The sequence below is a fragment of the Taudactylus pleione genome, unplaced genomic scaffold (assembly GCF_031769625.1).
Source record: "Taudactylus pleione unplaced genomic scaffold, aTauple2 ptg000155l, whole genome shotgun sequence".
Taxonomy (NCBI): domain Eukaryota; kingdom Metazoa; phylum Chordata; class Amphibia; order Anura; family Myobatrachidae; genus Taudactylus; species Taudactylus pleione.
In genome coordinates, this window is record NW_028284557.1 from 11,877,892 (window position 1) to 11,903,930 (window position 26,039).

The 26,039-nt window shown below is 45.0% G+C and overlaps 1 protein-coding gene across 1 annotated transcript; it reads right to left on the bottom strand.

Annotated features, from left to right (window-relative positions):
• Positions 1–2,408: 2,408 nt before the first annotated feature.
• Positions 2,409–25,039, bottom strand: LOC148521818 (keratin, type I cytoskeletal 47 kDa-like). The gene is made up of 9 exons (XM_088474683.1): positions 24,709–25,039; positions 11,543–11,671; positions 10,506–10,588; positions 10,164–10,320; positions 9,272–9,433; positions 8,613–8,738; positions 6,128–6,348; positions 3,739–3,773; positions 2,409–2,640 (listed from the first exon to the last, which is right to left on the bottom strand). Exons 1-9 carry the CDS (start codon positions 24,955–24,957, stop codon positions 2,495–2,497), a joined length of 1,308 nt encoding a protein of 435 aa, XP_088330809.1. The 5' UTR covers positions 24,958–25,039; the 3' UTR covers positions 2,409–2,494.
• Between the last annotated feature and the right edge of the window lie 1,000 nt (positions 25,040–26,039).

A 26,039-nucleotide genomic window follows, 5' to 3' on the forward strand; every position in this document is an offset into this window, starting at 1 on the left:
GCGTGCGCTGAAGTTAGCAAATTCTGAGTAAGGTCAGGGCTTGTGCAAGGGTGCATGAGGCTGCGACGGTACTCGATTGTACCGATGGTTTTGCTATTCTGTTAAACATTACGGATGTGCGTAAGGTAAAGTGGACGTCCTTATGTTGTGCTGAGTTTGCATTGCTATCGCAGTGGATTAGCTTGCCATCGCAGTTGAACTAGGTGTGTAAGCAGTATTCCGTAGTGAATCAGGCCCTGAGTCTGAATCATACAAGGACATGTAAATGGATTTGCAATCACATTTTACAAGTCTGTTTCAGGGCGACTTTGAATAAAGCAGACTTACCCTGACCGACTAGAGCTCCAAATAAATAAATAAATAAATACTATTATTTGCACCATACAGGAAATAGTGGTGGATTCACTTAGTGAATAAAATTAATTTGCTTGCTAAACTGTAAATTATTCTTTTTTTGTAACTGGGTGGTAGGAATCGGTATGATATACCGCCAGTCGGGATCCTGGCGGTCAGAATCCCGACGCCGGGATCCCGACAAGGTTAACATACCGACACTTGTTGGTCGGTATGCTAACCCTCCCCCTCTCCCTACCCTAACCTTCCCTCTTTGGTGCCTAACCATAACCTCCCCCTCTAGAGCCTGAACCTATCCTCCCCATCCCTGTACCCTAAACCTAACCCTCCCTCCTTAGTGCTTAACCCTAACCCTCCCCCTAGTGCCTAATCCTAACCCTAACTCTGCCCCCAACCCCGTTACTTACCTTCGGCATCTTGACCGGCGTTGGTGTTCTGGTGATGGTAATGTAAGCGTCGGCATCCCGACCGCCGAGATGCCGAACGCATACACAGTGGTATATTGTGATTGCTAGAGAGACTGTTGCTTGTATCTGAGACAGTGAAAATATCTATAGGAAGTGTATTTGTCATCCCAAGAATGAAATATACCCATAGATTGTATACAGTATTTATACAGGGACAATATATGCTACTAAGAGGTACAAAAGGACTGTAGCGGGCAATGATGAAAATAGCATAAGTAAAACTGGCCCTATTTAACATATCGTGTACTAAACCACTTAACTGGCAAAAAAATGTTGTCAAAACTGCACAAAAATTGACAGGTTTTTTTTTAAATCTAATGAAGTTTAAAAACTATTTTTAAAAATATATTTAAATATTTTATTTAAAAAATATATATCTAGGGATGTTTTGCACCCCCTCCAGTCCCCATGTCCATAAGCCCCCATTGAAATTCCACTTTCCACCCATCAAGCAAAATAGCCCCCCCAGTGTAAAAAAATCATCAGCAATATAAACCCCCACACCCCTAGTGGTCATAACTCCACTGGCAGAGACACCCAACCTTACCCCCAGGGACAATGGGTCCCCAGTTTAGCACCCCCCCTCCCCTCCCCATGTATCACTATTTATTGTTATACATTTTATATATATATTATTTATAATCCCCCCTAGTGCCAATAGATGTCCCATCCGTGCCTAGCTCCGGCCCCTCACATCCGTGGAGCTAGGCACGGATGGGACATCTATTGGCACTAGGGGGGATTATAAATAATATATATATAAAATGTATAACAATAAATAGTGATACATGGGGAGGGGAGGGGGGGTGCTAAACTGGGGACCCATTGTCCCTGGGGGTAAGGTTGGGTGTCTCTGTCAGTTGACTTATGACCACTAGGGGTGTGGGGGTTTATATTGCTGATGATTTTTTTACACTGGGGGGGTTATTTTGCTTGATGGGTGGAAAGTGGAATTTCAATGGGGGCTTATGGACACGGGGACTGGAGGGGGTGCAAAACACCCCTAGATATATATTTCTTAAATAAAATATTTAAATATATTTTTAAAAATAGTTTTTAAACTTAATTAGATTTTTTAAAAAAACTGACAATTTCTGTGCGGTTTTGACAACATTTTTTTGCCAGTTAAGTGGTTTAGTACACGATATGTTAACAACATTTTTTTACCAGTTAATTTAGTTTATTGGCACTGCGGAGCGTGGTGCAGGGGGGACTGTTCATCAGTCCCCCCTGCTGCAGCTGATCTCTGCGCACGCTGAGATAAGAATACGGTGTTCGGAGGGGCACGATGTTCCCCTCCTCGCACTTTAATTGTAGGTGCATGCGCCCCACAGTGCCATTTGCACAGCATTCTGGCAGTGATTTCGGTGGCCACAGACCACTGAATCACTGCACGGGGCAGAACAGAAGGAGGAGATTCGTTCTGCATTCATACAGAGCAGATCTCCTCTGCAGACACTGGGGGGACAGAGTGACTGGTGTGGCCGCATGTAATGCGACCTTGCTAGATGAAGCACTTCTGGCTCCGGTCACATTACATATGACCACGGCAGTAAAGTGGTTAAAAAAAATAACAAAGATGACTCATTTATAGCATCATAGACTTTATTGTGTAGACTATTTGTTTCATTAAAACTGTTTTAGATTTCATTCTCTAACACACATTGACGCCTCTACTTTGTGGTTTTGGATGTCTGAGTCACCTCTTTCACAGTTGAAGTTACCACTTTACCATCTACCACTTCTTCAACCATTGCCTTCACTTTCTGGATTGTTGTCGTTGAACTTTTAGTTTGTTCTTTGCTAACAATCTTTACATCTGTTAGAGAGAAAAAGGATTAGAATAAAAATGGTGAAATGAAGAGTCACAACTACAAGAGGCACTATCATTAGCAAATTCAGGTGATCGTCTAGTGGCCAACATGGCAGCAGCACTGAGACGGACATCCCCCTCCTTTGCCTGCTGTATGCTCTACATTGGTAAAGAGCAGAAGGAGGAGGGTTGGATCAGAGCCTGAGAGAGGAGGAGCATAGACAAACACATAGGTGGTTTCCAGCTGCCTGGACTCCACACCCCTTCTTCTCTACCTGGCTTAGGAGGGATAGGAGTAGGAAGTCAAATGGGGTGAACCAAGATGGCTGCACCCAGCAGCCAGTCAGTTTGTTTATATCCCATGCAGTGAAGAGCGGGGTTGTTGCTGAAGTACAGGGGAGGTGTGGAATACTGCAATGTGGCAGCTCCAGGTGTAGTAAGTGGGGCTAAAGCCGCAATTCGTGACACTAGCAAGTCTGCTGTGTGTGTGGATCTGAGCACTCAGGGAGGGATGTACTAAAAGCAAAATGCAGCCAAGCTCGGAAACCGGGGGGGGGGGGGGGGGCATCTTTTCTGCGCATGCGCGAGTGACTCACCGGGAAAATGGGCCCGGCGCTGCAGAGCAGCACTCTGAAGACTGTGGAAAGGTAAGTATAACCTAAATATGGGTGCAGGGTGTGCGGTGTGGGCCCTCCAGGACACCCTGCACCCATTATAAATACGCCCCTGGGGTAGGAGCATTCTGAGGGTGGGGGGTCTTATTGGTAGGTGCACAAGCTGTATTTAAATTTTACAGTTGGCACTAACCTAATGTTTTCATCTGTTCTAGACGTGAGAATGCTCTTGCAGTTTCCATATGCTTAGGGTTATTAATAATAATAATGATAATAATAACTTTTATTTATGTAGCATCACAAAATGTATGCAGCACAGTATAGATTAAACATACAAAACATTTGAAATTAATAGGGTATTTGATCTTAAATACAATTCACAGTCTATAAAAAGCAAATATTTGTAGGTTGTCCAGGCAGATGCATTCAAGTTCTGTAATCATATTTCATTATCTCTGGTTTTTAAATTTACATGGACAGGTTTACTTACTTTTCTGTGTTTCCATTTGCTTATGTGTTGAGAAACTGATGAGACAAAAATGCAATATACATTAATTACCATAATTAATTTGGGGCAGGGTTTTTTTTTTTAAAAAGATCAATTAGGCTGTGCCAGCACACCACATTTCCTAGGATTATAGCACTCTGTATAACAACAATATATAGGTTCGGTTCATAGGTTTGCGCAGAAGCCAGCACAGGGGGTGCTGCATCGGCATTTATCCCTCCGCCGGGTCATGGACAACCCTTACCCAGGGCCGCCATCAAGGAAGAACTGCCTAGATTGGAGTCCCAGGCCAGGACACTCAGAGAGAAAGGGTGGGTCCAACCACTCCTATTGCCTGACACCCTCTACTACTCCCTTGAATGAAAAATGACAGGGGAGGCAGGGTCCTACATCCCCACGCAATGAAAGTGACAGAGGGGTCTGCTCCAACCACTCGCTCTGACTCCTACTGTCCTCCCACTCCGCCTCCTACCACCAGGCTGTGCAATAAAGTTTATTGTTGTGAGCAGGTGCACGTGACATCATGACATGCCGCTGAAAGAGAGAGGAGCCGTGGTGTGTGAGGACGGAGCAGTCAGAACAGAAGTAGGAGATAATAACAGGTAAGTGACTTGCATGTCATGTGGGGGCTGGCTAGGGCTGGAGAGTGGAGCCGAGGCAAAGCAGGGCTGGAGAGACAGAAGGTGACTGGCTGGGGTTATAGAGACCCGCAGGGCTGGAGAGACAGAAGGGGACTGGCTGGGGTTAGAGAGACCCGCAGGGCTGGAGAGATTTGACTTAAAAAAAAGGGAACCTACCTATTTTGTCAGTCCCAGGCCCCACAATTTCAGATGGCAGCCCTGCCCATACCTCCCCCCGCGACATACACTACTCATCTGGACTCACCTAGCCACCCAGGTGAGTAGTTTATGTCCTGGGGTGATGAAGTAGTCCATTACCCGGCAGAGGGGGAAGAGCTGATGCGGCACCCCCTGTGCCAACTTCTGAGCATGCCTTTGGGTAGGTTAGTATTAGCCAGATATTGTAAAGATTTATTACTAGAGGCACAAGGGTCCCGGGTTGGGGATACTGAATATGGGCCTGATGCTGAGTTGGACAGTAATTGGGTGTATATTCTGTAGCATTACTTGCATATATTTGCTTGAATACTGAGTTAAATGTATCTTGAGCTGTCCAGCCCCTGTACTTTTAGTTTGCTACTAGTAATCATCAGGTCACACTTACACACACTATGCTTGGTGCACAACATACATCTAGAAACAGGCACATTTATGTTTACATCCAACTCTGCATAGCCCACTGTTCCGTCTATACTCACTCATTGAACTTTGCCTACGGGAGAATTCCCCATAATAGCCCAGTTACACAGAGTCGTTATTGAAATGCGTACAACTCTGTATCGCACATACTTGTGTATACTCAGCACCGAAGCATGCGCACTGCAAAAATAAGATACGCTCCATCAACGAGTGTATGTTCAACACATTTCAGCTTATTCTAACAGTTCCTGCCATTTTGTTTTCCATTTTCTTTTGTCTATTTCTACAGCAGTGCTCCTGTGGTATAGTCTTGATTTGTAGACAACTTCATATGTAATGTTGTTGTCATTCTAGAATGCGTTATCTCACAAGAGCTGCATGGTGTCCATAGTATTAATGTCATTTGCAATTGGAAAGTTTAACCCTACAGAGGTGCATTAAGATAGGAGAGGGTCCGTGTGCATTCCTGGTCCGGGGCCCCCCCCTCTCTCCCCGGCGGCCGGCAGCAGTCTGACCACAGCAGAGTGACCACTAGTCTACTGCACATGTGCAGGTCACTGGGAAAGTGGCATGGCCACCATTTTCTCAGTGACTTCCCCACTGCGCATGCGCAGAATGCCAGATAGATGGTCGCGGCGGCCAATTTCCAAGTGTTTTATGCAGGGCTGCGACAGCTGAAGCAGGACTTCAGAGAGGTGAGTATTACAAAATATGGGAGCAGGGTGCACCGCACACCCTGCACCCATTATAGGTACCCCCTGCCTCTATAACATATGGCATGCATTGTAAATGCTGGAATGAACTAAATTTATATTTGACCTATAAAATGCAAGAATCAGCCAGTACATGGACAAAATTGTATTGTTAAACTAACAAGCTGTAGAAGGAATATTATTTTCTGAATCACCCGGACCTGTCCAAATATAGCAGTGATAGCTCGTAATTAATATATTGTGCTAGATAAACAGGTATTATATTTAATGACAAATATTTAAGTATGAAGCTGCCCTTTTCTTTTATATTGGAGTATTTAAGGAAATAGAAATGTGTCATTTACTTCAGTGCAGCTGAGCAACATTTAACACTGATTCAGATTATACGACCGACCTTACCTCATGTCTTCCCCATCCAATAGCCTCCGGTAGGTTGCGATTTCTATCTCCAGTTTAGTTTTTGCATCCAACAAAATTCTGTACTCTAGTGAATGGTGTTCGGAGTCTGTCTTCACTTTGTGAAGGTCATTTTCTATCTGAGAAATTAAATTCTGCATTTCTCCAAGTTTTGCTCCATACCGACCTTGTGTTTCCGCTAATGTGCCCTCTAGAGCATGTTTCTGGAATAACAAAACAAGATCAGAACCAATGAAAATGTGTCATAACCACAAGTAATCTGGAGGACATTCCGCTGCAATATAAACAGAAAACGTTTACTTGTTTCTCACCATTAACCTTAAAGGTGCCCACACACATACCGATCCGCCACGATCAGCCGATGTGTACGATTTGTGTACGATTTCCCTTGAAACTCTCCCCGGCAGCTCTGCACACGATTTGGTGTCCAATCTTCAAACGATCTCTCCTGCAGTCAGACTTTTTACAGTGCATCATGTCCTAGATTGTCAGATCTGCCCTACTGCACGGCAGATCTGAAGATGCGATGTGCGACCAGCGGGGACGCGCATCGCATCGTGATTGTGAGTGGGGACTCACAATTTCCTCACGATTTGGCCATATTTTACACGATCTGTCATTCCAATGTGTCGGAATCGGCCAGATCGTGTAAAATATCGCTATGTGTGTGGGCACCTTAAGAGTCTGAAAATACTCAATTTAACACTCCCCACCCCCCCGCACCCTAAGACCTTTGTAGCAAATTGGCAGTGATATAGAATAGTTCAGATTTGATCCGATCATGCTGCAATGAAATGTGATTGAAGTGTCATACAGGCTTATTTTTTTTAAATAGAGAGAAAAAAAAAAAGAGGTTATGCCAGCAGAACAGCTTCTCCCTATCTATCAAAGTAATAGAGAAAGTATTCACTGGGCCTTGCAGGCAAAAGTTTCCCCATGCAGAGCTTCTAGCCGACTATTCAACAAGGATCTCGGGATAGCGATAACAAACTATTTCAATAACGCATCTTTCTATTCAACATATTTATAAACAAGCTATTTTTCTACTTTTGTATTGTTTATGAGATGGACCTGAAAGCTCAGGTCTAGTCTCTCATTTCCACGGTAAGTGTGTACTAGTCAGGCACATGTATATGTTTTCAGACTTTGGACGGGATGTGAAAATACAGCCAGAACTCTGAAAACTGCATTCCCCATAGCCCCGAAAAGCAAAACTTTCCAGAGCTTGCACCCAATAGGCAACACCATCTATAGATGGCATTGCCTAATAGAAGCCTAAGGGCATCTTTTTGCATTCTTCCCTGGGAGAGATCTAACAGGATCCTCCCAGGGTCTCCTGCGGCTCATACGTCGGCGTACACAAGGTGCATAAGGACTCATGGGTCAAAAACGTGGTAGTCCCCTCTTCGCAAAAGACAGCTCTTTTCGGAAGACCTGTCCTTTGCAATTTTAATTGCATTTGTAAGTGCATACTAGTGTTATTAACGCCAGAATGCATGCGGTAAGTGGTGGGATGTATCTCATCCAGAATACGATGCTTAATACATCCCACCCTTTAAGTCTTACCACTCAAGGGCACTGCGCAGAAAAACCAAAGCACTACCCTGCAAGATTTTATTGATACATTGTAGCAATAAGTTGCAATAGTAGATTACTGCTATTAATGTATATTAGTAAATAGGACTGTCAGACACTATTTACATGGCATCTAAGTTCAGTGATTTAGCTCTACAGAGATAGAACTGTGAAATGATTTCTAGCCTATCAGGTTCCTGCATTCTGCGGCTCACACACAGGCTGACTAACAGAGCTAATTCTACCTTAAATGTTGATATTGGCAAATATGGAAATCATGACACTTCCAGGATCATGCAGGAATTCTGTTTGGACCAAGGCACAAACTGGTGGTGGGGGGCAGCATAACAATGTGATTTGTGCTGTAACCCACGGCTGTGTAATAACGCATCTGTTATCATATCAATGCTTCATCAAGGCTCAGCTCCATTACACGGAGAGACAGGACCCGGGAGGTTTGCTTGCTCTTCCATGAGCCCTAGAGAAAACCACAAAGCTTGGGAGTCTTCCAAACATTCAGGGAGCGTAGACAATTATGTGCCAGAATGAATGTATTAAATAAATAAGAACATTACTTATTATTATTTTTTTCCCATCACTAGTACATAATAGCCAGGGAGTGCAAACTGTAACTTTGTAAAACACATATGCAAGCTGAAATACAGTTATAGAACATTTGTGCAGTGTCACCCTGGTAAGTTTCATTCATTATTCAGTTCTTCATTAAACTGAGCGTGTGCTTTTGAAGGGCTTAATAAATAACGTAAATTCAGTTGGTGGATATAGGTGATTCTATTAAATATTTAAACTGATAAACTTGTTTTATTGAATCTCTATCTGTTTTAGAGTAGACCTGCCCCTGGCAAGAGACTGATTAGACCCTCAGACTTACCATGTTTATCAGAGACTGTAGCTCCAATTCTAGGCTCTGCACTGTGCGTTTCAGAGCTGTGATCTCAGTCCTGGAAGTATCAAAACTTTGTTGGTTGACAGCAATCTCCTTACTGAAACTTTCACTCTGTGGAAAACATTGAGAGTTCCAAGTTTCAGGAATATATGAATGTGTAGTGAGAAAGTCATCATATTTCAAGTATGTTTTGTTTAAATTTTTTATAGATTATAAGGTCTTCTAGGTAATGTTTACCATAGTAATGGTTTTGTCTGTGTCTGGGTGACTTTATTGCTTGCTCTGCCCCTTTTATGTACAGTGGCATATAAAAAATGCAATACTGCTGAATTGAAATGCATTCATAGAATCTGCTGCTATAGAATGTGTTACATACATGGGTGTAACTACCATAGGTGCAAGGGGTGCAGCTGGTATGGGGCCCAGAGCTGAGGGGGACCCATCTTTCTTGTCAAAGTTACATGTGTTATATACATTTTTTACCATTGGGTCAGGGTGGTGCATAGAGGCCCTTACAAAATTTTGCTATGGGGCCTTCAAATACCTCGTTACGCCCCTGGTTACATAACTAACTGTTTGGAATAATGGAATTAGCTTCACTGAGAAATAAGACTACAATGAGATTCAGTTCCCATCCCAAATACCTGTGTTCTGTACCAGGCTTCTGCCTCTTGACGGTTCTTATCCATCACGTCCTCATACTGTTCCCTTACTTCTGCCAGGACCTTAGACAAGTCAACCGGAGGTGCAGAATCCAGCTCCACATGAACCTTTCCTCCTACATCTCTCTGAAAAAGAGTAAGTTCCTGAAACAAGAAAGAAGGTGATATTACATCATGAACTATGGTATAAACTAAAATATTCAATGGTTCATTATATGACTCATACATTTTCTTTTTTAGCCTTAAAGCATAAAGTAAAGAAGATTCTAAGAATGTAAGAAATTACTGGTGAGTATTGTGACATATATTCATGTATTTTCAATTTTACTGCACTAGTTATTATTATATTGCTTATAATACAGTAAGTAATTAATATTGAATAGTGATGTCACTCACTATGCATTGAGTTTTTCATAACTAATTAATGTACAGCATATTTTGGGAATTACTGTACTCACTAATGGTATTATTAAAATCCCTTTATAAGACTATCGCTGCTGACCACCAAATATTTTCCAGCACAAAAAAAGATATATTCATATTGACAGTCACCCACCTTTTTTTTCTTTCAGTCACAGACTTGCTTATTTTTCATTGCCTTTGGATATGATAGAGATTTGCTCAGTCCACCAAATAAAGCTTTACTACTATATCAGCTCTGCGTTATATCCAAGAGCAATGAACATACCAATTCTATGTAAAATATCTTAGTGAAAACCACAGAAAGAATACACAAAAGGCAAAGCTATGTATTTAGTACAAGTTTTTGCAAGGCAGCTACAATCCAATCAATGAAAGTAATCTGAAGATGAACAATCCCTTATCATTGTTTGCTCTAACAGTGAACTGACCACAAGTAACGGGAATAGTGTACCTCTTCATGATTCATCTTCAGATTGATTAGCTCCTCTTTTACACTTTCTATTTCCATCTCCAGGTCAGATTTCTGTATAGTCAGCTCATCAAGAGCCTTACGCAGTCCATTAATGTCACCATCCACACCAAGCCGAATGGCCAACTCCGACTCAAGCCTGCAGGAGGGAGGCACTAAATTACCCAGTACAAATACCCATCATGACCTGTACATGTGTACCTAATAAGCCAATAAGCGTATTTTTCTTATGGTCTGCAAAGCCTCATTAGTGCATACTACTTTAAAATATGCTGTAATCTATGTAAGGGTATTCATTTTACTTGTTAAAAGTCAGACACTTACTTAATTTTGAAGTCATCTGCAGCCAGCTTGGCATTATCAACCTGCAGAACAAGCCTAGCATTATCAGTGGTGACTTCTTGGATCTGCATGATAAAATGAGGAATATGTGATGACTAGGCTAGAATGAACTTTAACATATATAATAAAGAGATCATGCAAACAATAAATAACCTCTAATATTTACATTTATTTTTATTTTAGTAGTTTAGTTATTTAGATGTTTTTTGTAAATAAAAGAAAAAGAAGAAAAAAAACTTGTAATTACTAATTTTAGGGAAAGTTGTCTTTGCCATTTACTGTAGTGGTTACATTTGTGTAACAACAGGACTATATTGATACAGAAGAACTGTATGTGATGATATGTTTGAAATTTAACTTCTATGATTTAAAAAAAAAAAAAAAAGAATTAAAAAAAAAAGCTATAAACGTTTATGGATATTAATTACTTGAGAAATTAGCCTATATACATTGAATCTGAATTACAAAAATAAGATTAATTTCACACTGGCAGGGGATAGGTCACTATGGCTTGTATATTCTATAAGACAATCTTATTGTGATTTACAACAAAGGAAATTAGCGTGATAGAGTTAAAAACACAGGTGCAGTGGATAGAAAACAAGCTTGAACCCTAGCATTCATCATAATGAAGATGCAAGTTTAAAATAAGACCCTATACTATGAAAGCCATATTGGACTCTTGCGAAATCTTGGCTTTGAGGACCACTTTAGAGTTTCAAGTTTCTGTCTACTCTCCCAGTATCCATGCCATAAACTAGACCTGACAATTTATCATATTTTAAAATCTAACATGGTGTCTTTTTTCAGCAACACTAATGATTTTTGTACTTTCATTAGTCTTATATAAATCTAACCAGTTTAAACGGAATATATAATATGTTTATATTCCAGAATACTTTTACAACCAATTTTTTTTTTTGGACAATAATTGATACCAAGTCTAAATAAGTAAGCATGACTTCAAATGGTATGATGCCAAATGTACAGCATCACTGATCACTGCACTGCGCAGTTACCTGAGAGCGCAAGTGGTTGATGATTTTGTAAAATCCGCTTGGATCAGAAGCGCTAATGGATGCTTTTTTCTCATAGAAGTCATGGATTTTTGCTTCCAGATCATTGTTGGCTTGCTCCAGTGAATGAACCTGAGGGAAAACAATGTTAGATTGTAAGCAGCTAGCACAAGCGGGTTCCCGTTCCTTTACTGAAATCTGTAAATGTAGCTTAGTTTGTGCATGCACGCCATTAACTGTTAACTTCTCATTAGTATAGAAGTTAATGATCATTATAACATAATATAGAAGAGCACAGTGGTGACTAAGGGGTCTATTTACTAAGCAGTGTTATGAGACAGAGTGAAAAGTGATAAGTCTGTGATAAGGTGCCAGCCAATCAGCTCCCAACTGTCATTTTTCAAACACAGCCGGTCAGATGGCAGTTGGGAGCTGATTGGCTGGCACCTTATCACAGACTTATCACTTTTCACTCTGTCTCGTAACACTGCTTAGTAACTAGACCCCTAATTGTTATCTGAATATAAATTTAGGAGCCTAGAAAAATAGGTGAGATGATGTACAAAGAAGCAGTGCTGAGAATGATGTACAGAACATTCTTATTGAAGTCACTGTAACTTTAAAAGCACAGTAGCTGTTGCCTACAGCTTTGCCCACCATGAAATCAGTTCTGCCAACACTTTTTAAGGTGTTCTAGTTGTATAGCTTTGCATAGGGGCCCTGTCGTGGGAGTGGCCATGTGACCAGCAGCGCTATACAGATTGGTGGCAACAGTGCCTTCACCCACCACTCACACCAATGTCACTGTGTGCCCTGTGCACAGACTGCTATGTAGCCTATTCTATTCAAGTGAACATGGGCCCAAAGCACCTCTCCCCCCAACCTTTACTGGCCGCACGCATGGTGCCACACCTCTCTCTTACATTGCTGATGTCAATAAATTTTGTTTTTGTTATAGCTCAGCTTTAACTTGACAGATCGAGATGAAACAAGGTGCAGGTTATTACTAGGGGTGAGCGGGTTCGGATTTCTGAAATCCGAACCCCCCCGAGCCCCCCCGATCCGAGTCCGATCCGAATCAGTCTCGACTTTTCCCGCCTGACTCGGATCTGAAATCGAGGCAAAACGTCATCATCCCGCCTTCCGAGTCTCGCGGGTTTTGGATCCTATATAAGGTACCCACGTCGGCGCCATTTTCTCACTCGGCTGTGGACAGTGAAGAGGGAGGGTGGGAGTTAGGGCTGTGTAGTGTAGTGTAGTGTAGTGCTGCTGTTGTCCACTACTTCAAAGTCCATAGGGGCTGGCTGTGTTGTGCTGTGCTGCTGTTGTTAATAGGGGCTGTGTCCACTACTTCAAAGTCCATAGGGGCTGGCTGGACTGTGTTGTGCAGTCAGTTCTCCATAGGGGCTGTGTCCACTCCAAAGTCCTGTGCAGTGTCCCAGTCCTAAAGGAGTGCTGTAGTGTTGTCCAGGGGGTGCTCTGTCCATCAGGGGTGCTCCCCCCAAGTGCTAAAAAAATAATATATTTTCTGTGTTTGTGAATTGTGTGCGCAGTAGCCGCACGTGCATCAACAAAGTAGTGCCAAGCGTGCGCCTGTGTCATAAGTAAAGGGCCGGCTGGCTTGACCGTTAAAGGGTGCTGTAACCCCCGAAAGTACACTCCAGTCCAAACCAAAAAAAAATTATTTTCTGTGTTTGTGAATTGTGTGCGCAGTAGCCGCACGTGCATCAACAAAGTAGTGCCAAGCGTGCGCCTGTGTCATAAGTAAAGGGCCGGCTGGCTTGACCGTTAAGGGTGCTGTAACCCCCGAAAGTACACTCCAGTCCAAACCCAAAAAAAAATTATTTTCTGTGTTTGTGAATTGTGTGCGCAGTAGCCGCACGTGCATCAACAAAGAAGTGCCAAGCGTGCGCCTGTGTCATAAGTAAAGGGCCGGCTGGCTTGACCGTTAAGGGTGCTGTAACCCCCGAAAGTACACTCCAGTCCAAACCAAAAAAAAAATTATTTTCTGTGTTTGTGAATTGTGTGCGCAGTAGCCGCACGTGCATCAACAAAGTAGTGCCAAGCGTGCACCTGTGTCATAAGTAAAGGGCCGGCTGGCTTGACCGTTAAGGGTGCTGTAACCCCCGAAAGTACACTCCAGTCCAAACCAAAAAAAAAATTATTTTCTGTGTTTGTGAATTGTGTGCGCAGTAGCCGCACGTGCATCAACAAAGTAGTGCCAAGCGTGCACCTGTGTCATAAATAAAGGGCCGGCTGGCTTGACCGTTAAGGGTGCTGTAACCCCCAAAAGTACACTCCAGTCCAAACCAAAAAAAAAATTATTTTCTGTGTTTGTGAATTGTGTGCGCAGTAGCCGCATGTGCATCAACAAAGTAGTGCCAAGCGTGCGCCTGTGTCATAAGTAAAGGGCCGGCTGGCTTGACCGTTAAAGGGTGCTGTAACCCCCAAAGTACACTCCAGTCCAAACCAAAAGAAAAATTATTTTCTGTGTTTGTGAATTGTGTGCGCAGTAGCCACACGTGCATCAACAAAGTAGTGCCAAGCGTGCGCCTGTGTCATAAGTAAAGGGCCGGCTGGCTTGACCGTTAAAGGGTGCTGTAACCCCCGAAAGTACACTCCAGTCCAAACCAAAAAAAAATAATTTTCTGTGTTTGTGAATTGTGTGCGCAGTAGCCGCACGTGCATCAACAAAGTAGTGCCAAGCGTGCGCCTGTGTCATAAGTAAAGGGCCGGCTGGCTTGACCGTTAAAGGGTGCTGTAACCCCCGAAAGTACACTCCAGTCCAAACCAAAAAAAAATTATTTTCTGTGTTTGTGAATTGTGTGCGCAGTAGCCGCACGTGCATCAACAAAGTAGTGCCAAGCGTGCGCCTGTGTCATAAGTAAAGGGCCGGCTGGCTTGACCGTTAAAGGGTGCTGTAACCCCCGAAAGTACACTCCAGTCCAAACCAAAAAAAAAATTATTTTCTGTGTTTGTGAATTGTGTGCGCAGTAGCCGCACGTGCATCAACAAAGTAGTGCCAAGCGTGCACCTGTGTCATAAGTAAAGGGCCGGCTGGCTTGACCGTTAAGGGTGCTGTAACCCCCGAAAGTACACTCCAGTCCAAACCAAAAAAAAAATTATTTTCTGTGTTTGTGAATTGTGTGCGCAGTAGCCGCACGTGCATCAACAAAGTAGTGCCAAGCGTGCACCTGTGTCATAAGTAAAGGGCCGGCTGGCTTGACCGTTAAGGGTGCTGTAACCCCCGAAAGTACACTCCAGTCCAAACCAAAAAAAAAATTATTTTCTGTGTTTGTGAATTGTGTGCGCAGTAGCCGCACGTGCATCAACAAAGTAGTGCCAAGCGTGCGCCTGTGTCATAAGTAAAGGGCCGGCTGGCTTGACCGTTAATGGGTGCTGTAACCCCCAAAGTACACTCCAGTCCAAACCAAAAAAAAAATTATTTTCTGTGTTTGTGAATTGTGTGCGCAGTAGCCGCACGTGCATCAACAAAGTAGTGCCAAGCGTGCGCCTGTGTCATAAGTAAAGGGCCGGCTGGCTTGACCGTTAAAGGGTGCTGTAACCCCCGAAAGTACACTCCAGTCCAAACCAAAAAAAAATAATTTTCTGTGTTTGTGAATTGTGTGCGCAGTAGCCGCACGTGCATCAACAAAGTAGTGCCAAGCGTGCGCCTGTGTCATAAGTAAAGGGCCGGCTGGCTTGACCGTTAAAGGGTGCTGTAACCCCCGAAAGTACACTCCAGTCCAAACCAAAAAAAAATTATTTTCTGTGTTTGTGAATTGTGTGCGCAGTAGCCGCACGTGCATCAACAAAGTAGTGCCAAGCGTGCACCTGTGTCATAAGTAAAGGGCCGGCTGGCTTGACCGTTAAGGGTGCTGTAACCCCCGAAAGTACACTCCAGTCCAAACCAAAAAAAAAATTATTTTCTGTGTTTGTGAATTGTGTGCGCAGTAGCCGCACGTGCATCAACAAAGTAGTGCCAAGCGTGCACCTGTGTCATAAGTAAAGGGCCGGCTGGCTTGACCGTTAAGGGTGCTGTAACCCCCGAAAGTACACTCCAGTCCAAACCAAAAAAAAAATTATTTTCTGTGTTTCTGAATTGTGTGCGCAGTAGCCGCACGTGCATCAACAAAGTAGTGCCAAGCGTGCACCTGTGTCATAAGTAAAGGGCCGGCTGGCTTGAGCGTTAAGGGTGCTGTAACCCCCGAAAGGACACTCCAGTCCAAACCAAAAAAAAAATTATTTTCTGTGTTTGTGAATTGTGTGCGCAGTAGCCGCACGTGCATCAACAAAGTAGTGCCAAGCGTGCGCCTGTGTCATAAGTAAAGGGCCGGCTGGCTTGACCGTTAAAGGGTGCTGTAACCCACAAAGTACACTCCAGTCCAAACCAAAAAAAAAATTATTTTCTGTGTTTAGCCGCACGTATATATCAAATCGATATAACATAAATGGAGGACCAAACTTTCTCCGATAAAAATAAAATAGAGAAAGATCAAGAACCACTTCCTCCTAGTGCTGAAGCTGCTGCCACTAGTCATGACATAGACGATAACATGCCATCAACGTCGTCTGCCAAGGCCGATGCCCAATGTCATAGTAGAGGGCACATACAATCCCAAATGGCAAAGTTCAGGAAAATGACCTTGAAAAAGACATTTAAATCAGCTGAAGAGAAACGTAAACTTGCCAATATGCCATTTACGACACGGAGTGGCAAGGAACGGCTAAGGTCGATCCCTAGTATGTTCATGACTAGTGGTTCAGCTTCACATGACGATGGAAGCCCTCCTCCCACTAAAAAAATCAAAAGAGTTAAGCTGGCAAAAGCACAGCGAAGAACTGTGCTTTCTAAGAAGATATCACAAATCCCCAAGGAGAGTCCAAGTGTGGTGGTGGTTGCGATGCCTGACCTTCCCAGCACTGGACGGGAAGAGGTGGCTCTTTCCACCATTTGCACGCCCCCTGCAAGTGCTGAAAGGAGCACCCACAGTCCACTTGCTGATATGCAAATTGAAGATGTCACTGTTGAAGTACAACAGGATGAGGATACTGGTGTAGCTGGCGCTGAGGAGGAAGTTGGCGAGGAGGATTCTGATGGTGATGTGGTTTGTTTAAATCAGGCTCCGGGGGAGACAGTTGTTGTCCGTGGGATGAAAAAGCCCATCACGGTCATGCCTGGGCAGAAGACCAAACATTCCACCTCTTTGGTCTGGCAATATTTCTATCCAAATCCGGACAACAACTGTCTTGCCATATGTACCATATGTAAAGGTGAAATAAGTAGGGGTAGGGACGTCAACCACCTAGGAACATCCTCCCTTATACGGCACCTGCAGCGCGTTCATAAAAAGTTACTGTCAAGTTCAGAAACTTTGGCTAAGACCGTAAGCAGTCCAGGGACACCTAAATCCCGTTGTCCTGTTGTATCCAAGCGCCTGCAAACCACACCGTCAACTCCCTCCTCGTCAATTTCCTCCTTAGTCAGGATCGGAAGTAGTCCTGCAGGCCATGTCACTGGCATGACTGACTCTCCTATCCGGGATTCCTCTGGAGGATCCTGCATTGCTACGCCTACTGCTGCCGCTGCTGCTGTTGCTGCTGCTGGGAGTCGTTCATCATCCCAGAGAGGAAGTAGGAACACCACTACTTTTACTAAACAATTGACCCTCCAACAGTCCTTAGCGAGGAGGATGAAGTACGACAGCAGTCATCCTGAAGCAAAACGTATAACTGAGGCCTTGACTGCTATGTTGGTGTTAGACGTGCGTCCAGTATCCGCCATTAGTGCAGTGGGATTTAGACAATTGATGGAGGTAGTGTGTCCCCGGTTCCAAATCCCGTCTAGATTCCACTTCACTAAGCAGGCGATACCAAGACTGTACAGAAACGTCAGAAAAAGTGTCCTCAGTGTCCTGAAAAATGCCGTTGTACACAATGTCCACTTAACCACGGACATGTGGACAAGTGGAACAGGGCAGACTAAGGACTATATGACTGTGACAGCCCACTGGGTAGATGTATCACCTTACGCAGCAACAGCAGCAGCGTCACCAGTAGCAGCATCTCAGAAATGCCAGCTCGTTACAAGGCAGGCTACGCTGTGTATCACCGGTTTCAGTAAGAGGCACACCGCCGACAACCTCTTAGAGAAACTGAGGGAAATCATCGCCCAGTGGCTTACCCCACTTAGACTCTCCTGGGGATTTGTGATATCTGACAACGCCACCAATATTGTGCGGGCATTACATCTGGGCAAATTCCAGCACGTCCCATGTTTTGCTCACACAATAAACTTTGTGGTGCAGAATTTTCTGAAAAGCGACAGGGGCGTGCAGGAGACGCTTTGGGTGGCCCGAAAAATTTCTGGCCACTTTCGCCATTCAGCGACTGCGTGCCGAAGACTGGAGCGCCAGCAAACACTCTTGAACCTGCCCCGCCATCACCTGAAGCAAGAGGTTGTGACGCGGTGGAACTCAACCCTCTATATGCTTCAGAGGATGGAGGAGCAGCAAAAGGCCATACAAGCCTATACATCCACCTATGACATAGGCAAAGGAGGGGGTATGCACCTGACTCAAGCGCAGTGGAGAATGATTTCCGTGTTGTGCAAGGTTCTCCAGCCCTTCGAACTTGCCACACGTGAAGTCAGTTCAGACACTGCCAGCTTGAGTCAGGTCATTCCCCTCATCAGGCTTTTGCAGAAGCAGCTGGAGAAAGTGAAGGAGGAGCTAAGACGGAGCGATTCCGCTCGGCATGTGGGACTTGTGGATGAAGCCCTTCATTCGCTTTGCCAGGATTCCAGGGTGGTCAATCTGTTGAAATCAGACCACTACGTTTTGGCCACCGTGCTCGATCCTAGGTTTAAAGCCTATGTGGTGTCTCTCTTTCCGGCTGATACAAGCCTGCAGAGGTGCAAAGACCTGCTGGTGAACACACTGTCAGCTGAAGCGGAACGTGACACGTCAACGGCTCCTTCTTCATTTTCTCCTGCAACTGGGGCTGCCAGGAAAAAACTTAGGTATCCTAAGCAACCCGCTGTCGGTGATGCAGGGCAGGCAGGACCAAGTTTGGACATCTGGTCCGGACTGAAGGACCTGGCAACAATTTCTGACATGTCTACTGTCACTGCATATGATACTGTCACCATTGACAGAATGGTGGAGGATTACATCGGTGACAGCATCCAAGTAGGCATGGCAGACAGTCCATACCTGTACTGGCAGGAAAAAGAGGCAATTTGGAGGCCCCTGTACAAACTGGCTCTATTTTACCTGAGTTGCCCCCCCTCCAGTGTGTACTCCGAAAGAGTGTTTAGTGCAGCCGGGACCTTGTCAGCGAAAGGCGTAGGAGGTTGCTTCCACAGAATGTGGAGAAGATGATGTTCATCAAAATGAATTATCAGCTCTTCCAGGGAGACCAGCCTCCAGAAGGTACAGAGGGACCTGTGGTGGTGGATTCAAGTGGGGACGAGTTAATACTTTGTGAGGATGAGGATGTACACACTGAAGAGGGTGAGGAATCGGTGGATGAGGAGGATGAGGATGACATCTTGCCTCCATAGAGCCAGTTTGTGCAGGGACACATTAATTGCCAGCTTGTTTTGTGGGGGCCCAAACGAACCAATCATTTCAGCCACAGTTGTGTGGCAGACCCTGGCGCTGAAATGATTGGTTTGTTAAAGTGTGCATGTCCTGTTTATACAACATAAGGGTGGGTGGGAGGGCCCAAGGACAATTCCATCTTGCACCTCTTTTTTTTCTTTGCATTATGTACAGTTTGGGGCCTAGTTTTTCAAACTGCCATCCTGTCTGCCACTGCAGTTTCACTCCTAGATGGGTCACGTGTTTGTGCCGCCCACTCGTGTCGCTTAGCATAGTCATCCAGCTACCTCGGTGCAACGTTTTGGACATAAAAACACTATTGTGAGGTGTGAGGTGTTCAGAATAGACTGGAAATGAGTGGAAATTAAGGTTATTGAGGTTAATAATAGCATAGGAGCAGAAAAACCTACAAATTCTGTGATTTTAGCTGTTTTTATGCTTTTTAAAAAAAAAATACAGATCCAAAACACAAAACCCAGAACCCAAAACACGGAAGGGTGGTTTTGGCAAAACCAATCCAGATCCAAAACACGAAGAAAGATCCAGATCCAAAACCAAAACACAAAACACGAAAAGTGGCCGGTGCACACCCCTAGTTATTACTATAAAATAATGCAGTTTTCATGAAAATCGGTTCAGTATTTTTTGCGCCAACTTGGAATAAACAGACATGATATTCTTATTAGTATAGATATAGATGTAACTGAAATGTCATTATATGAAATGATTACAATTCCTATGAGAAATTGAAGCTATGGTACATATTTTTATTGGCTCAACACGGGCCAATGTCCAACATTTTACCGACACGTCATGTCATGCTAATCTGTTTCTGTGAAGGTAATAGTCAAGAAGACATGAAGGAGACTTAGGGGTATATTCAGCCATTTTGATGGGGTTTTTGTGGTGTTTTAACCAAACTGCAGTTAACCCACTGTAAAACTGTCACATTTATCTGGCCAATCAGAAGTTGGACAATCACAATACACTTATAATGAGGGTGTTCATTATGTATTATTTATTATTTATTTATTACCAGTTATTTATAAAGCGCACACATATTCCACAGCTCTTTACAGAGAATATTTGTCCATTCACATCTGTCCCTGCCCCAGTGGAGCTTACACTCTATATTCCCTACCACATATACACACACATACACACTATGGTTAATTTTTTGGTGGGAGCCAATTAACCTACCAGTATATTTTTGGAGTGTGGGAGGAAACCGGAGTACCCGGAGGAAACCCACGCAAGCACAGGGAGAATATACAAACTCCACACAGGTAGGGCGGTGGTGGGAATCAAACCCATGACCTCAGTACTGTGAGGCAGTAATGCTAGCCATTACACCATCTGTGCTGCCCTAATGCCCAGGGTCTTCGGTGGCGGCCATTTTCCGGTGTTCTGAGCAGCGCTGACACCCGACGCGGGACCACAGGCAGGTAAGTTTAAAAAATATGGGTGCAGGGTGTGCGGTGCGGGGCCCGTGTGCCCCGCGCACACTGCACCCATTATAGATACGCCATTGCAGCTGCCCGATCAGCAGCACGACAGATACTGGGAGAAGATACAAGGATGCAGAGGGGACGGAAGATTGCGGGAAGATTAGCTTCCAGCAGTTGCCCAGTGGGTGTTTCTGACTGGACGCATTGTTTACGACCATATCAGCCTGCTGTGGACGTAAACGTTGCGACAACTCCCGGCACGTGGTTTATAAAATGAAACCATAATTTCCCCTAATATATTAATCAAATAGTATTTCCTCCTTAAGAGACTTAACAATGTTATCTGCCTGCCTCCTTTTTTAATACATAGTGATTCTGAGTGACCAGATAGCTCAAAAAGCATGCTATTTGAGCTATCTCATCTGCCATAAACACCTTATATTTTTAGGTGAGTTTGTCTGCAGATCCACTTAGTAAATCTGGGGTTTCTATACCTAATGGTAAAAACATTAATGGTGTTTTTTTGCTCTATTGTAATCTAAAATCTGGATTCTCAAAGGGATTTTTAGTGTTTTGGGCTTTAGTAAATCTGCTGGATACAATCCCACCAGATGACTGGTTTAATATGTATAAATATATTCAAATCTGGTACAAAAAAAATGTCTAAAACATTTTTTATACAAGAACCAAACAGAGGATAAGGGGATATCAAGTGCAAATAGAAAAAGGACAGTTTTCCCATCGCATACAAAGGGGTTAGCTAATCTATGGCAAACCTCACCCTAAGAGATGGTGATGGCTACTGATGTACTGGAGCTGTGGACAGTATGCAGTCATGATGTTGAATTTCACTATGTTGATTTTCACAATCTATATCTATATAGCGCAAAGATATTATGCAGCGCTTCACAAAGAATATTTCACTTATTCTCCCTGTCCCAGTGATGCTTACAATCTATGGCCCTCATTCAGAGCCGTACGCTCTGAGCAGAGCGCACGCTCTGAATGAGGGCCGCCCTCATAATTATGGAGCGTCCTCCTGGACGCTCGTATAGCTGTGGGTCACCACCCACAGCCTATACGAGCATGCAGTTTGATGGCCGCGATGGTCTTGACCATCGCGACCATCGCCACTGCGAGCCGGAGCCTGCGGTTGAGGTTTTCAACCGCAAGGCCCGGAGTGATTTTGGCTCTATCAGAGCCAAAATCACTCCCACTGACATCACTAGTGATGTCAGTGGGCCGGCTTCTGACGGTAGGCGTTCCCTTGGGAACGCCCCCGTCAGGGAGGCACGCCCCCGGCACGCCCACCAAAGGGGGCGTGCTGTCAATCAACATCGACAGCACGCCCCCTTTGATCAGACACAACGAGCGAGGGAAAGTCCTTCACTCGTCGCGTCTGGCGCATGCGCACGACGGAGCTCCCGCCGTCGTGCGCATGCGCAGTGCACAACATCGACCCACTTGCGAGCGGACAGCCGCTTGCGAGTGGGTCTGAATCAGGCCCTATATTCCCTATCTCTTGACACAAATAGGGGCCGATTCAGTCACACGCTACTGTAGAATCTTTTGACATAGTCGCATCTGAGACTTTATGCTAATGCTAGAATCAGACCTTCTCCTGGTATACAAGCATGTGTTTGAATGTGCAAGGACTGAGATGCCCACTTTGTGCATTTTTAGACGTAATAATGCCACTTAATGCATCTTTAGAAGTTACCATTGGAAGCAGGGGCATATCTATAATGGGTGCAGGGTGTGTGGGGCACAAGGGCTCCTGGGTCCAGGAGGGCCCACACCGAACACCCTGCACCCATAGTTTTATACTTAGCTTTCCGTAGTGCTGCTTTGTCGTCGGCCATTTTCCCAGTGATCTGCGCATGCGCAGTTCTAGTGTCCCCAGGAAAACAACGCAGGCGCCATTTTTCCCAGAGACCCGTTCATGCGCAGTAGATTCTGGCACTAAGCCGCAATCTACAGTGCACTGAGGGACCACCGGAGAGAGGAGGGGGCCCGCACTGAGGGCCTAATTCAGACCCGTTCGCGAGCGCTGAGCGATCGCAAGTGGATCGATGTTGCTCAAGTGCGCATGCGCACAACGGAGGCGGCTCTGTCGTGCGCAAGCGTAAGACACGAATAACGACGGCCAAGCCGTCGTTATGGGTCTCGTACCAAAGGGGGCGTGCTGTCGATGGTGATTGACAACACGTGGGCGTGCCGGGGGCGTGGCTGCCCAGACGGAGGCATTCCCATGGGAACGCCTACCGTCTGGGGCCGGCCCCACTGACATCATCCAGGGCTTGCGGCAGCGAGACCCTACCGCAAGGGTCTCGTCGCAAGCCCGATGGTCGCGATGGTCTTGACCATCGCGACCATCAGGAGGCCGCTCCAAAAAGGAGCAGGGACTGCCCTGATTCAGAGCGAGCGCTCTGTCAGAGCGTCCAGCTCTAAATCAGGGCCTGAGTCTGCACGCGAGCCCCCTCCTCTCTTAAAACGCCCCTGATTGGACGCACCATCAAAACTTACACCAGCCCTATGCTAGGTGCAGAATCTCCGTCAGAGTATGGCTCATACTTGCCTACTTGAGAATTCACCTCCCCTGGAGAAGCCCGGGGAGGAGAAGTAGGGGGGCGGAGTTTGCGATGGGCGAAATTGTGTCATAGAATCGCATCATTAGGACCCGCCCCCAATGCACGGATCTGCCAATCCCCGCTAATATTCTGCCCATTCTGCCTACTTCACTAGGAAGGGCCAGAATGCGGGAGAACTGCCTACCCTTCCAGGGGTGCAGGGGGTTACCAGAAAATTCTGGAGCCTCCCGCGAATTCTGGGAGGGTAAGTATGTATGGTATGGCTTCCTATGTAAGCAATTAAGCATCTGAGTTTGCAACCAGTTATGCGACACTTCCATAACATGTCCATAAGACAGTGTAGCTCCATGCATCTGAATAGCCACCTCCCAGTTCCTGCCCAGGAGTGCCCAATACATACATTCCTTAGACCAGGGGTCTTCAACCTTTTACACAGTGTAGGCCACATAAAAAAAATTAAACGAAGCCCAAGGGCCTCTAAACTATACGCCACACAGTAGCACAATCTTGATTCAACCAATTCACATTACACCACATAGTCGTGTCCCTTATTCATGTTACACACATTTGTGCCCCTTTTACACAATGCCCACATTTGTGCCCCTTAGACACAATGTCGCAAGTAGTAGTGCCCCTTATACAATGTCCACATCAACATCAGTGCCAATCAACATCAGTGTCTACACCATCACTAGTGATGTCAGTGGAGAGCTTCCGGCACTGACAGAGCCAGAAGCTCTCCGGGGCTTACGACAAGTGAGACCCTACCCTAGGGTCTCGTCGTAAGCCCCGATGGTCGCGATGGTCTCTGACCATCGCGACCATCACCGGAGCGGTCGTTAGAGCTGTGGGTGTTAATCCACAGCCTAACGACCGAAACAGAGGCGGGCAGTCAGGATGCAAGCGGCCGCCCTGTTTCTGAGCGACCGCTTGCATCCTCCGACCGCCTCTGAATGAGGCCCATAATGTCTTGGTCAGGAATTGAACTACTGAACTCAGGGCTGTGAGACAGTAATGCTAATTACTAGTCTCATGAAATGTGGGAGAGAAATGCTGCAGTAAGTAACATAGGTTCATCATAGTGGCACGCGTAGGAAGATTAAAAGTTCCTGAAATCACTCCCCACACACCTTCAGCAGAAATGGAAATTCAGCTGAGTAGGGCTTGAAACAGGAACTTTTAATGTATTTAACCAGTGGCAATAGCTTTGATAGGGCTATAAAGCTGGCAGCAGCGTCAATACATATGGCAGATGCCAATCAACATCAGTGTCTACACCAGGATGAATACAGTAAATTAAAACTTTACCTGCTCCGTGTGTGGGGACCGCCCGATATGTCGTACGTCGCAGCGCAAGGTGCCTATCGCACCGTGTATGGGCACCTTAACTGTTTCTGGGGACCACTCAATAAAGTAGGCTTACCTTATGTAAGCCTGCACTATATTTTAATATCATCCTACTACCCCGTATGAATATTTACAGCATTATTGGGAAGTTTATATTCTATAAACAGATTAGTTCTTACCCGTTCCAAGTAGACAGCCAGGCGGTCGTTTAAGTTATTCATAGTCTCTTTGCTATTGTTACCAAAGACACCTTCGTCCTGTACTGCTAATCCCCCACCAAATACAGGAACCCCTATCCTGGCCATATTGACACTACCAGAGGACATACTGATAATGCCAGCACCTCCTGCCACACTGTGTGCCCTGTAAGTGCCAGCCGCAGTAAAGCGGTCTGAATGGGAGATACTTCGAGTGGAGAAGCTCGTCATTTTCTTGATGAGATGAGGAACTGGAATAGCAGAGACTGTGCAGGAGGATCAGCTAAATCCATGGCCTCTCTGAGATGTCTTATATACCCTGTGAAAGGGAGGGGGAGAAATAGAATCTATCTACACAAGAAACCCGCATAACAACCTGTATACAAAGGGACATTCCTGCAGGTTAACGGGCGTGACACTTGTTAGACATTCCTGTATCACTAATTTACATCCCCTGAAATTTCACATCAATACAAAAAAACTGGATCTCTGGAAGAAAACTAATGCCTACCACATTTACTAAACAGCAACTGGAAAAACATTTGAAATTATACATACGTATCAATATACTGTATATGCAAAGAGGTGTGGTACAAATGTCTACATTAAGAATGTCAACATCAAAATGTAGACATGGTCTTAATGTCAAGAAGGACATTATGTAGCATTTTACATCCATTTAAAGCTTAACTCTGCCCAAACCTTACCCAAATCCTTACCCAAACTGCATTCTAACCCTAAGACTAACAATAGCTATCAACATTCTGCCTGTATACAGTACATTCACAATACTGACATTATGTCAATGCCGACATTTTGACTGACGACATAATGTCCTTGTTGATATTCTGAATGTCAACATTCAGACCATGTCAACATTCTGGTGTCGACATTCCAAATGTTGAAATTTTTACTACATACCCTTCAAAGGGGATGTAGTCAGCATCCCAGCGTACGGGATGCCGATGGTCGAAATACCGGCGCCGGAATCCCGAACGCCGGCATCGCAAAGGCAGGTATCTGGAGTTAGGGGGAGGGTTAGGCTTAGGCACTGGTCAGGGGGAGGTTAGGGTTAGGCACTAAGATGGGAGGTTAGGGTTAGGCACTTAGGGGAGAGGTTAGGGTTAGGCACCGGGGAGGGAGGGTTAGGGTTAGGCACCGGCGAGGAGGAGGTTAGGGTTAGGCACTAGGGAGGAAGGGTTAGGGTTAAGGGTTAGTCTTACTTTACTTACCTAGCGCTGTCGGTATTCTGACCAGCAGCATCCCGACCGCTGGGATCCCGTACCCAGCCCCTTCAAAGAGTTTAGAAAAAT

Excerpts from the sequence above, each read along its gene's own strand:
- LOC148521818 (XM_088474683.1), bottom strand. The coding sequence starts at position 24,957 with ATGACGAGCTTCTCCACTCGAAGTATCTCCCATTCAGACCGCTTTACT. Across the intron at positions 11,672-24,708 it reads TGGCTGTCTACTTGGAACGG|GTTCATTCACTGGAGCAAGC; the intron begins GTAAGAACTAAT and ends GTTTTCCCTCAG. Across the intron at positions 9,434-10,163 it reads TGAAGATGAATCATGAAGAG|GAACTTACTCTTTTTCAGAG; the intron begins GTACACTATTCC and ends TTCTTGTTTCAG.